The following is a 12428-nucleotide window of genomic DNA, read 5'->3' as shown; positions in this document are numbered from 1 at the left end:
AAAAACCAAACAATCATTCATTGGGAACTGGGGCTCACATTCATACCTCTCTTGCAGATGGGAACTCTACTCATCCTGGACGCAATGTCTGAGGAAATGACCAGATTTTTCCAGCCTTTCTGAAGACCACAAGGTCAGGGCCAACCATAAGTCAGGGGGAGATTGTTTCAAAGGGCAGGCACCACTACAGAAAAGACACACCTCCTGGATCTGATTAGATGGCACTGCTTCAGGAAAGGGATCTATATTATGTCTACTCTATTACTCTACTAGAGCATGTGGGATGGGCAGATACCATTGGGAGAGGCAGTCCCACAAAAATGCCATGCTTAATAATGTACCTGAGGACTAAGGTGACAGCTTAAGGTGACATACGAATTTCATCCTTGTCTTGCTGAATTATGTTTTGGACCCCAATACAAGCTAACAGTTCTCAGGGGAGAGCAATATTTAGAGTTATATGCTAAGAAGGGCATTAGCACATGTGTCACTGATGTATGCGTGCAAGGCTACTCCATATTACCCCATCCCTGCTCATGTGTGATGGTAATTCTTTAATGGAAATGCTTGAAAAAGTCTTCATCTTGCTAAAAATGAAACACTAGCCAATATGTTCTAACTCTAACTCTGTGGCTGCTGACTGAATATCTCAGACCTTGGAGGAAGCCACAGAGTTGTTTGGGAGTTGGGCAGCCTATGAATAAAGTAAAATTAAATTAAAAAATAAACTATGGGGATGAATGACTATATCATTTAGAAATTGTGACTGCAAGTGATATTAAAGCAGAGTCAAACCTGTAAGGATGATCGATCAATCAATTGGTCAACTTTATTACACTTGCAGATCAGGACCAAAGATTAATCACATGGTTTCAAATAAAAAGAAAATGAGAAAAATATAGGCTACATTGATTGATTGATTGATTGATTATGTGCCATCAGCTTGGCACTGACTCTTCGTGATCACATAGATTGCTAGATAGAGTTACATAAAATCAATGTAGAGTGCAATAATATATAATAATAAAATGGAAGATCACTGTTATCTATCTCCCTATACATTTTCTTCCTCCAAACAGCAAGCTCCCAAACAGAATTCTGGCTGTTGCCACAGGATTTTAGATTCTTTGTCAGGAAGCAAATACTGTAGCTTACATAAAGATTGTCCATAGCACCTGGAAATGTTTGTACTAATGAGGCTACAGTGTTGTCATGGTTGTCCCTATGGAAGAGACAATACAGAAAGACATGAACCAATGTTTCTATTACACCTGCCCCACATGGTCAGAGTTTATATTGAGGGACTGTTCTTATATTTAGCCTACAGAACTGCTGAAGAGAGGATATTAAAACAGGCATGGGCGAATATTCTGCAGTACTTTGGGAGAGTAAGTTGTGTGAGAGATCATGTCTCCCAGGGATGATTTAACCAAATCTCAACTATTGCATCATTGGAGATTTTACTTTGATCTTCCTGAGAATCCATATTAGTAAGCAAATAAATAAATAAAGTAAAAGAAAGGGGGGGGGGCGCTGTGATTGAAGCAAGTAAAATGGGAGAAATAGGTACTGTTCAATTCCAATTTTCCTTAGTCTTCTTCAAGGTGAATTGTGTTTCAGTTGAGAAAAACAGAACAAATGATATAAAGAGAAATCTGCAGCCTGGATAAGTAAGGAAATTGTTAGATAATATATAGCTATTTTAAGTGATTTCAAGACTCCAAGGGCCAGATAAACTATATCCCAGATCCTGAAAGACTTTGTAGACATTATTTCAAAGCCACTGTCCATAATCTTTGTGAATTCTTAGCAATAACTGAGATGCCAGAAAGCAAGGAACAAGCTAAAAGTAGGAAAGGCAGATCTGGAAAAACATTAATTAATTTACAATTTTTAAAAACTGAAGATATTCATAAAGTCTTTATATAAAGGAAAAAATAAAATTACATTATTATCTATAGAATTCTATAGAATAGAATTATGTTATTATCTATAGGATATCCTTCCTGTGATTGGGGACCACCAGATCTAAGGCTGCAGTAGGTAGAGAATGATAGAGGAGAGGTATTTTTCTGGGTTCTGATGTTTTCTTAAAATTATATTAAACCCATAGACTAACATTTCTGTTTATTTTCTGCTTTATTTTCAGGAGGAATCTTGGGGCAATAATAATTAATCAGCATTAATAATAATGCTACAAAAAGAGAGGGGGGCAATGTCAGCCTTTGGAGTTGCAGATTTCTCAGAAATAATCCCTTGCTCAACCTCATGGACATGAATCCCACATATTAGCTTTCTTTTTTTCATCCTAAATTTCTCTGCACTTAGTCATATAATGAAGAAATTCCGCTCTAGTTATTAATAATATGAAAACAAGAAAAATCCCTCTGTATCCATTTTTCCCATGCCATGCATATGTTATATATACGTATTCTATTCTTACTCTCCTTCTTTCTAAACTGAAAAGCCCTAAAGAACATAGTGTTTCCTAGCTTTCAGTGGTTAACTTCTCTAGCCTTTAATCATTTGGGTCAGCCCTGTTTTGTACCTTTTCCAGCTCTATTGTTCCAATTAATAAAAGAACTGAAACATAAACCAAATTATAACTGTCATAAATTAGATGAGTTAATGGGAGAACATCCATACAATTAACAGTTTTCCTGCTCTTATTGATCCCAGACTTTTCAACATAGATACAAGAAAAGAATCACTCAGAGTCACATGGATTGAGATGGGAGCTATAGAAATTGCATAAATAAATAAATAAATAAAAAATAAAAGAGATCTATTGGATCAACAGAAAGATCCATCCATTCTAGCTTTATGCAGCCCACATTCTGCAGCCTGATCCTATCAGGAAGTCTAAAACCTGACACAAACACTAGCCTTTTCTCAATTTTGTTTTACACAAACTGACATTCAGTGGCATTTTACCACTGAGCCTCAGATTCTAGGATCAACATGACTTGCAGTTGGTTTAAACATTAAACACTAAATTCACGGAAGAAACATTAGCTAGTGAAAATCACACCTAATAACAAATTCCATAATTCAATCATTTTTTTTCTTCCTAGTGTTTTCCCACAGGTGCAGGGCCCGCTTTTTTTTCTGGATCAACCAAATGCTGATCTGTTGGTTGCAACATGAACTGACCAACTGGCTTGTCGCCTGAGCCTGATGTTGTGGTCTGAGAGAGAGCGACTGGCCCAAAGTCACCCACCTGGCTTTCATGCCTAAGGCGGGTCTAGAACTCACCGTCTCCTGCTTTCTAGCCTGGAGCCTTAACCACTGGACCGAACTGGGTCTCCATAATTCAATAATATTCTGTGCAAAATCAGTCTTAATCTGTTTCCTGTCAGTTTCATCGTGAGAAAAAATGTCTATCAATTTTTCACACTTTGCATAATTTAGTGAATCTCTGATCATGTCTTGATCATCTTTTAAAAAAATGATAAAAATAGTTTTGATGCATTAATGTTTCTCAATAAGAAGGTGATATAACTCTGATCATTTCGGTTACCCTTTTCTTCACCATGTGGTGGTAAAAGTTACCACCCCATACACATGCGAGCTGCATTCACTACTAAACCTATGATGTGCACCCCCTCCCCCCATACATGTGAACTGCTTAAAATGCCCTTGTAAGAAAACATTCACAGCAGGCTGAATTGACCCTGAGTGGCAACAGGGGGAAGAATCAGTCAGGAACCTGTGACCCAGTAAACAAAATTACTGTATATTCACTGACCATATCTCAAATATAGCATAGCTAGCATGCTGCCCTAGTAGGAAGGGGTAAATAATGAAAAGGCCACCCAGATGCTCCAACATCATGCTGTAATTTACACTGTGTCTGCCTTTTCCTTTGCCTCGTCTTTGAAAAGTAGTAGGCCAAAGGTATATAGGTTGTGGTTCTGCTTTTGCTCAGGACTGCCCAACAAGCTGCAAATGCTTTGCTGGGAGCCCAGTGTACACTGTTTTACTGTTTGCATGCTAATAAAATTATGTTGTATCTTCAAAGTGATTTGGTTGCTTTAGGTGAGCCAGGTTTTGGCCATGGCAATCTGTTACAGCAATGCAAAGGGTTTTTTTTCTTTCTTCCAGCACTACAATACTGTTTGGACAAACAAAACTGTTTTCAACCCTAACTCAATTATGTCCTCATTTGGGCTTCCTAAGGAAGAAAGGAAGCAACAACGTGACAAATTCCTGTGAAAACCAACAGCAAAGCTTTCACTCTTCTGCTCTTTCATTTAATTCAAGACACAGTTTATCTTTAAAAACAAGATATCCAAACCCATGCCTTGCATTAAATGAAAGTTAAACACTTTCTTATTTGCATACAAATTATTCTCTTCTCATACTTACTAAAAACATGCACAAAAAAGGTTTAGAAATATTCGAGAAAATCACTTGAAAGAAAGGAGAATAAAATTAGTAACTAGACTTGGGATGCTACCTGAACTCTACTTATTTGTTCAGGAAGTCTTGCTGAAATAATATGATTTATCTCCAACTAAATATGGTTCAGACTGAGCTGTTGGAGTTCCCCATGGCTACAAAAAGCTCTTGCCCACAGTCTAGTCAGTGTTTTTAAAAGTTTGAGAATAATATTCATCCATCCATCTAAAGGAAGGGTGCTAAGGTCACCAACATGTGCAATTCACAGCTTTTGTTTCATTATAATATAAATGGTAATGGTAATGCATGCACTCACCGCTTGACAGATAACTGGATATTTTACACGATTGATTCCACCAGCAAAAACAGCAAAAGTGAGAGCAGTATGGAAACAGAAGTTGAGAAGCATGTGCCAGCCTTTTCTGCTGATTCGAATTGTGCTGTTTAACAAAACAAAACAGAACAAAACAACCTCAAAGTCACATATTTGTTGCAAATGACATTACAGAAATGTGAACAATGCACTAAACCTACAGTCAGAGATTCAAACCCAGGACCCTTTTTAGAAGACCAGAACTGCTTGACTTGGAATTGTTTCAGAAAGGGCTGAGCCAGAATTGCAATTCTGCCTGAATATCACTTGCTTCTCTAAAGCAAGTATTCTAGAATTGCAGGACTCAACTTTTGTGTTACTACGGTTGTTCTAATCACTGTATTCACTACACTGAATCTTGCCTAAATTGACCTCTGAACATTTGTTAAAACTGTGCTATTGCCTACCTGATCATGACTCAAATGCAAATTAGGGTAAATCATTTGTTTAACTAGGGACTTCAAGGGCTAGTTGACTGGTGCATTCATGTTCTTTGTCTTGGTTATTTTAGCGTACCATTAAGTCTTTTCAATGGGTAAACAAACCAGAGCTTGAAGCAACTTTTAAGAGGTTGTTATGCAAATGAGCCCTTGGAAAAATACACTGTCTAGAGAATAACAATTGTAATTTCTACATGAAGCTTAATTAACAAGAAAGTCAATACAGTATTTATTTCTGTACTACATTTTGGATCCACTCTTCCTCCAAAAATCAGAAGGTGTTTCATTTTATTAAAAATCGTATTAAAAGGCATAAATGAACATGGCTAGCTTGATAAAGTGCTACCAGGTTCCTTCTGAATTTTGGCTCCCATAGACTAACACGGCTGTCCACCTACTTTTCCTCCAAGGATCTCCAGGCAGTGGGCTGCCTAACCAGTTCTGCTCCTGAAGCTATTCTCAGTGTTCCAGCTGGATGAATCTTTATACCAACCTCCCCAAACCTGGGTCTTCCAGGTGCATTGAACTACAATGCCAACAGCCATAATCCCCAACCAGAGCACCTTCTGAAGATTATGGGAATCACATTTCAACAGATCTGGAACGTGCCAGGTTGGGAGATGATAATTGTAGTACTGTCTGTCCTAAACAAGCAAATAGATAAAAGAAGGATATTCTGCAGATCACAATGGCATATGAAGAGAAATGAAAAGAAGGTTGTTGGTATTGTTCACAGACCATCAGGGTAATGTATGACTTGAGCCTTATTCAAGCCAAGAACTACTGGAGGAAATATATAATAAACAGATTTATAGCCAGAGAAAATGCATGTATGCATATGGGCTATCATGCATGAGAAGAGTGTGCAATTGATAAAACGCAGACAAAACCAGATACATCGAGCATTAGTTGCTTCTCATTTATATTTTCGTAGTTCAGTCACAATTCCAATTACTTTAATGATCACATGAAATCAGATCCATGTGCAACTAACAAAATTCATGCATTCTTGTATGTGCATGGAGAGCTTGCATATCTGAGAAAATCTACACAGAGAAACATAGATGAGAGCTCCCTATAACACTATCCCTATTTGCACTAGAAGAAAAATATTTCTGTAGCAGATCAGATTCACACATTGTGCTAAATCATAATTTGACCTGTTCAGCTTAGCTTAATCTGCTGTGTTAGCTCAGCTACTCCAGCCTCTGAACCATGCTTTGTCTTAGGAATCCAACCAATCATGGCTTGTAGCTAAATCATGCCTGGCTTATTGAGAACTGTGAACCTAAATGTAAGCAAATGATTGGATACAAGAGAGGTTGGGGCCAGAGGAAAGAGGAGAAAAAAGTTACCTCTGTACTTCTCTTCTTCTAAGTATAACAGCTACTCCTGGCACAAGTTGCTTTGGGAAAAAAAAGTGTTCTAGGGATGGCATTTTGGAGAATGGGAAGGGCGGAAGGAAGTGATCGTTGATACTGTTTAGATTGTTTAGAATATAAGAAGAAATTTAGATACTGTGAAAGTAGCTCACATCCAAGTGTACCCAAGAAAAACCTATGGAAACCTCTCCCATCTTCACTTTTTTATACGGAAGAGACAGATAAGCAGAACAGAAATAGAAATATTTACATAAACCATCACTGAACCCTGACAAACTGGACAAGAAAGCTCAAATATAATTATATGTCTGGAAAGCATCACTGGTGAACTCAGCCTCCATTTGCAATAGCAGAAAATTTCTCCAAAATTGTCAGAGCATCTGCTATAATGAGGGTGGAATCATATCTGTCATTCCACCCTTGTTCCCAACCTCTGGGTATTTGTTTGCATGTGTATGAGTGAAAGAGGGAGAGAGAACATCCATGTGAAAGCAGACTTCGAATGCTGTAAATGGCATTTCAAGTGCCTTGATGTCCTCAGTCTTTCCCACACACATACCTCTTCTGCACTGGGTTAAGAGACTTGTTTATGAAAGTGATGCGTATAGTTATGAAATCTCATTTACCAGATCTCTTCCAAAAATTGGACTGGGGAAGGGGAGAGAAGAGTAATAGTTTAACACACCTTTTTATGTTGTAAAATAAAAGAAGGGGGGGGGATTCCACTTAAAGTTAACAATCTGCATCTCTCTTCTTACCCGTGATGCACAATATAGGTGATAATTGAAGCAAAGAGGCACAATAACATGACTGCAGTACATGCATAAACCACAGGGTGCAGGAACTCCCCTGGGTACTGGGATAGGGGCCACACCGTCTTCTGATCCTGTCAAACAAGGAAAGTGAAGCAAATTAATCACTGCAATATTGGCTTCCTAAACTTCACAGAGTGACAGTAGATTTCTGGGAAATTGTTTATTAATACTGGCTTTTCACAATCAACTATCTTCATCTACACATTTCTGGTCTCACCTTAGGGGATGCACACTTGAAGAGGAATCCTAAATGTCACCTGCTTCTACATCTTAGGAATAACAATTTTATTCTTGTTCCTCAAATTATTTTAATCAGATGAAAGAGCAATGGTCAAAAAGTCTGCATTCTCATCTGGACCCCTTGTCCTCTTTCAACTGACTATGGCTTCTAATGAGTTCCTTGAATCTATGTGTGGACAAGGAACTGAAGTGAGCTGAGGGATTGTTATCTCCACTGTAACCTGTATGTACAAGCTTGTGTTCAAAGATGGCCCAATGGGCTCCTTCTTATATAAGGAACATTTCTTTTTACATCCTTCATATATTGCTTACATATTTACACTGAATTTTTATATCCTTCCAGTATACGGTTGAAATTCTCAGGGCTGGGCAGAGCATTCAAAAGAAGTATTTTGCAATATGACTTATGGTGAACAAAGTATTTTTCATCATAAGTACAGTTAAAACTGCATCTTTTGCAAGGTCATGTCTCTGCTTCCAAAATTGTCACCAGCTGTCTGGGGTATATGCAGAGATAACACTTCTACTGCAGAAAGTGAGGACAGCTTTTTGAAAGATGTAACTGCTTTAATAATGTGAAGAAAGGTGCTTTATTTGTGCCTAGGGCACATTTAAAGCATCTTTTTCAAATACATTGACCAGACTTCATTTTTACATCATTCTTTGCCAACACTCAAGCCAGGTCTTGAATTCATGTTTGTGTCTTTCAGTTTCTATCTCATTGCATTTCACAGATTGTATAACCATTATCCAACATCAACTATATCATATACACACTGTGTGTGTGTGTGTGTATAAGAATTTTTTATCAAAGTAAAAAACATAAAAGAAAATAAAGATAATAAAGAAAAATAATAAATAGTGAAAAAGAAAATAGAAATAGAAAAGAAAAAGAAAGAAAAGGAAAAGAAAAGAAAAATTATAAAGAAGCAGTCTGATCTCAACAGCGGTTATACATTTATATTATGCCATCTCTCTCTAAAGTTACATCATAATTTCCTTCTTTACATAAGCTATCCTTTCCAATCTTCAAACCCATAAATCACAAGTTCATTTTCTCTTTTTTCAGCAAAAAGTCCATAAAGGGTTTCCAGTCACTAATAAATGTAGTTGTTGATCTTTCACTAATAAAACAAATTAATTTCGCCCTCTCTGCTAGTTTTGTCATCTTTACCAACCATTCCTCCATTGTTCGTATTTCAGAGTCTTTTCATTTTTGTGCATATCATAGTCTCGCAGCAGTAATCATATATAAGAATAATCTTCTATGACTCTTTTCTAACTGGTTGTCCACTAATCCCAGCAAGAAAAGTTATGGTTTCAACTGAATATTGATCTTTAAAATTCTTTGTATTATTATATATGTTTGAACCCAGAAATTTCTGGCTTTTTCACATGTCCACCAGGAATGATAAAATGATCCTTCATGTTGTCCACATTTCCAACATAAATTTGAAGTACTTTTATATATTCTAGACAATTTTTCTGGAGTCATATACCAATGGTACATCATTTTATAAAAAATCTTTTTTAGATTATAATATAATGTAAATTTCAATCCTTTTAACCTCATATTTTCCCACTGCTCCATCAGTACATTGTATCCAAGGTTCTTAGCCCATTTTATCATGTAGTCTTTCACTTGTTCTTCTTCCATTTCAAATTTCAATAAAAGTTTATACATTTTAGCAATTACATGGTCATAATTTGCACATAGTTCAACTTCAAATTCTGTCTTCAGCTGCTCATTGCAAATGTCCTATTATCTACCTTAAATCTTTCTTTTTTTTAATAGTAATTTTTTTTAGATTTTTTTTATCCCACCTTTATTATTTTTATAAATAACTCAAGGTGGCAAACATACCTAATACTCCTTCCTCCTCCCACTTTCCCTATTTTTAATTTAATTTTTAATTGTTATTAACATTAAAAATCCCATTTTAAATTTTATTAAAAATTACAATTAAAAAGATAAAAATACAAACTAAAAAAAAATAAAAGAACAAAAAGAAAAAACAGAAAGTGCAGAAAAGAAAAAAATAGAAAAAAGAAACATGTATAGTAAAGAAAAAGAAAAGAAATATATAAAGAAATGAGTTCCCCTGTCATCATAACAAGTATAAACAATTTTAGTAACTTATCACCTTCTCTTAAAATACAACAAATGATCTCTTCTTCTCATATCCGATCTTTTATCTATAAACAAATCCTTAAAGCCTCGTCATTTTAGCCCTGATCAGCAAAAGTCCAGTAAGGGTTACCAGAGATAACAATGTATCTATTTTAACCTTGATCAAATAAATCAACATTTTTCTTTGTCTCTTCTCACAAAATTCTTCAAAGCTTTTACAAGCTTTTGTAAATCCAATATAGAAAAATTATTCAGGTCACTTTTTTGGTTTGTTATTTGTATATCTCTTTTAATTATTAAGATGTCAGCCGGTTTCATTTGTATGTCCAGTGTAGCATCTTTTTCCATATCATTCTTGTAGCCTGTCATTTTTAAATCTACTTTCAGATCAGTCTCAATCACGTCAGGTAATACTTGTTCCTCTTCCGTAGCATCATTTAAGCACAGTCTATCTATAGAGGCAGAGACTCTTAAAATTAACTTCTGGGTCCATTGTTCAAAAATATCCTTCAATATGTGCAATGTTAAAATATTTTGCTCCATTCTGTATTAGTAAGTAAAATTTAACTGTTCTCCTTTAATTGTAATCTTTAGTTCCTTCTAGTTCCCTCTAGTGCCCCTCCCTTCAAAGTCTCATCCTATCATTTTTTTTTAAAGAATTCAAAACAAAAGCATTTTCCCACAGAAGAGATTCTTATAATTAATTCCAAAATCTTATTTCAAATCCATCTGGACCCTTAGTCAGTTTGTAACTTTCCAAAATGAAAGTTCTAATCTCCCTGTTGCTGTTTATTCCAAAATAATATTTTTTAAAGTCCTTAAAATTGTATTTAAAACTTCTTTCTCTAAGGATTGAAGGAAACTCACCCAGTGCTGTAAAACATGTTGATCTAAAGGTTCCTAATAGCTGGAAACTATTAACAAGCAATTTCCAAAAGTGATTAGAAAAGGAAGCATGTGAACCCAATGTCCTTTTGAAGGTGCCGACTGCGGTTTGAGCAAAAAGATAGCTATCCCCTCATCTCCCAGAGCTCTAAGCCCACCAGAGACCGGTATCTTGTGGTCTCTTCATGAGAAGCAAATGTATGGAGCACGTGTGGGCAATCTCAAGTCCTCTCTTTCTCTGGAGAGGAATTATGAAGAGCTGGTCTAGTTGCCGGCTTTTCATTCCACCACGGCTGTCGGTTCCACTTTCAGTAGAGCCGTCTTCAGTTCGCCATTTCTTCCCCTGAAGTCCTCCCTTAAATCTTTCTCTTAACTGTGCATACGGAAACCATTGAAAACTAAATCCCTCTACAGCCAATTACTCTTTTGATTTCATCTGATATTCTCCATGTTCCTGTTCTAACAAATCTCAATAAGTTAACGATTTTTCTTTACTCACTGTTTCTTTCTTGTAAAATGCTTCTTGTGCCGAGACCCATAAAGGCATTTTCGGGCACATTCTAGGTTTATATCTGTTCCATATTCTCAATACAGCACTTCTAATATAAAGATTCTTAAAATCTATAGTAACCTTAACTTTATCATAGCACAGAAAACCACACCATCTGAACCTCATATCTTGCCCTTCTAATTCTAAAATTATTTTATTGATCAGCAAAACCCACTCTTTCATCCAAACTACTCAGCAGGCTGCAAAATACAATTTCAAATCAGGCAGTCCCAATTCTCCTCATTCCTTTGCATCCTGAAGTATTTTATATTTAACTCTTGGTTTTTTTCCCTTGCCATAAAACATGATATATATTTCTGCATTATATATTTAAATGGTACATTAGTTGTCTGAATAGGTATTATTTAATACAAAAACATCATCCTTGGCAAAACATTCCTTTTTATCGCAGAAATTCTTCCCAACAATTAGAATTGTAATTTCTCCCATCTTAATATGTCCTTCTTAATTTCATTCCATGTCTTAACATAATTATTCTGTAATGACTAATATTTTATGTGTTGTCCTGCTATCAAAATAGGATTATATTTTTTTGATTATTTATTTCTAATTAGATTTATCTCCGCCCATCTCCCCCTAATGGGGGATTCTGGGCTAATAATTCATAATTTCATAATGATGAAAAGGAAACTGATAAAAGCTCAATTTCCATGGATATATTTGCAACTTCCAATCGAAAGATGTCAAATTCACAGACACTTTCATATGATGCACCATCTATCTACCTTTCATGCTGGAATAAAGGCTGATTTGATTACATTCATTGTATCAAACTTCAAAAATGTCTAAATGATAAAAAACTCAAAATAATTCAGTCAAAAGTTATGGACATTTACAAACTAACAATCTACAAACAATCAGACATGAAATGCGTGCTGTAATAAATTATATTACTGTGCACTACTTTCCATATGCTACTAGCTTCACTATTCTACTCTTACATGGTCCAGCTAATACAATTATTAGTTCATTGTGCATATACAGTATGGACATTCAAAAGATCTTTCTTTAGCTCTAGCTTTAAAAGTGTAAGACTTCCCTATTGAAAAAATAACCCTGGTAGATTTCAGTAGTCAACTAAATATTTTTTTTTATGTGTGGCAGGTTAGTTGGAAACTAATCAATCTATAGTGGGGGAGCTGGAAGAGAGAAGGTAGCCTAAGACTCATATAGTGGGGATATTTCTTATT

At 35.8% G+C, this 12428-nt stretch overlaps 1 protein-coding gene across 1 annotated transcript in view; it reads right to left on the bottom strand.

Annotated features, from left to right (window-relative positions):
* Nucleotides 1–12428, bottom strand: part of LOC103062782 (adhesion G protein-coupled receptor A3) — a 398539-nt gene that overhangs the window by 56268 nt on the left and 329843 nt on the right. Inside the window, exons 15-16 of the mRNA XM_088128977.1 lie at nt 7355–7482; nt 4718–4841 (exon numbers count right to left, since the gene is read on the bottom strand). Coding sequence (XP_087985103.1) covers nt 4718–4841; nt 7355–7482 — 252 coding nt within the window. The remainder of the gene's footprint in view (nt 1–4717; nt 4842–7354; nt 7483–12428) is intronic.

This window comes from Python bivittatus, unplaced genomic scaffold, assembly GCF_059951505.1.
Source record: "Python bivittatus isolate LINGU-HERP-01145 unplaced genomic scaffold, Pbiv_v1 ctg000780_np1212, whole genome shotgun sequence".
NCBI lineage: Eukaryota > Metazoa > Chordata > Lepidosauria > Squamata > Pythonidae > Python > Python bivittatus.
Note: the sequence above shows the minus strand (reverse complement) of the source record. Positions and strands in the feature narration are given on the sequence as shown.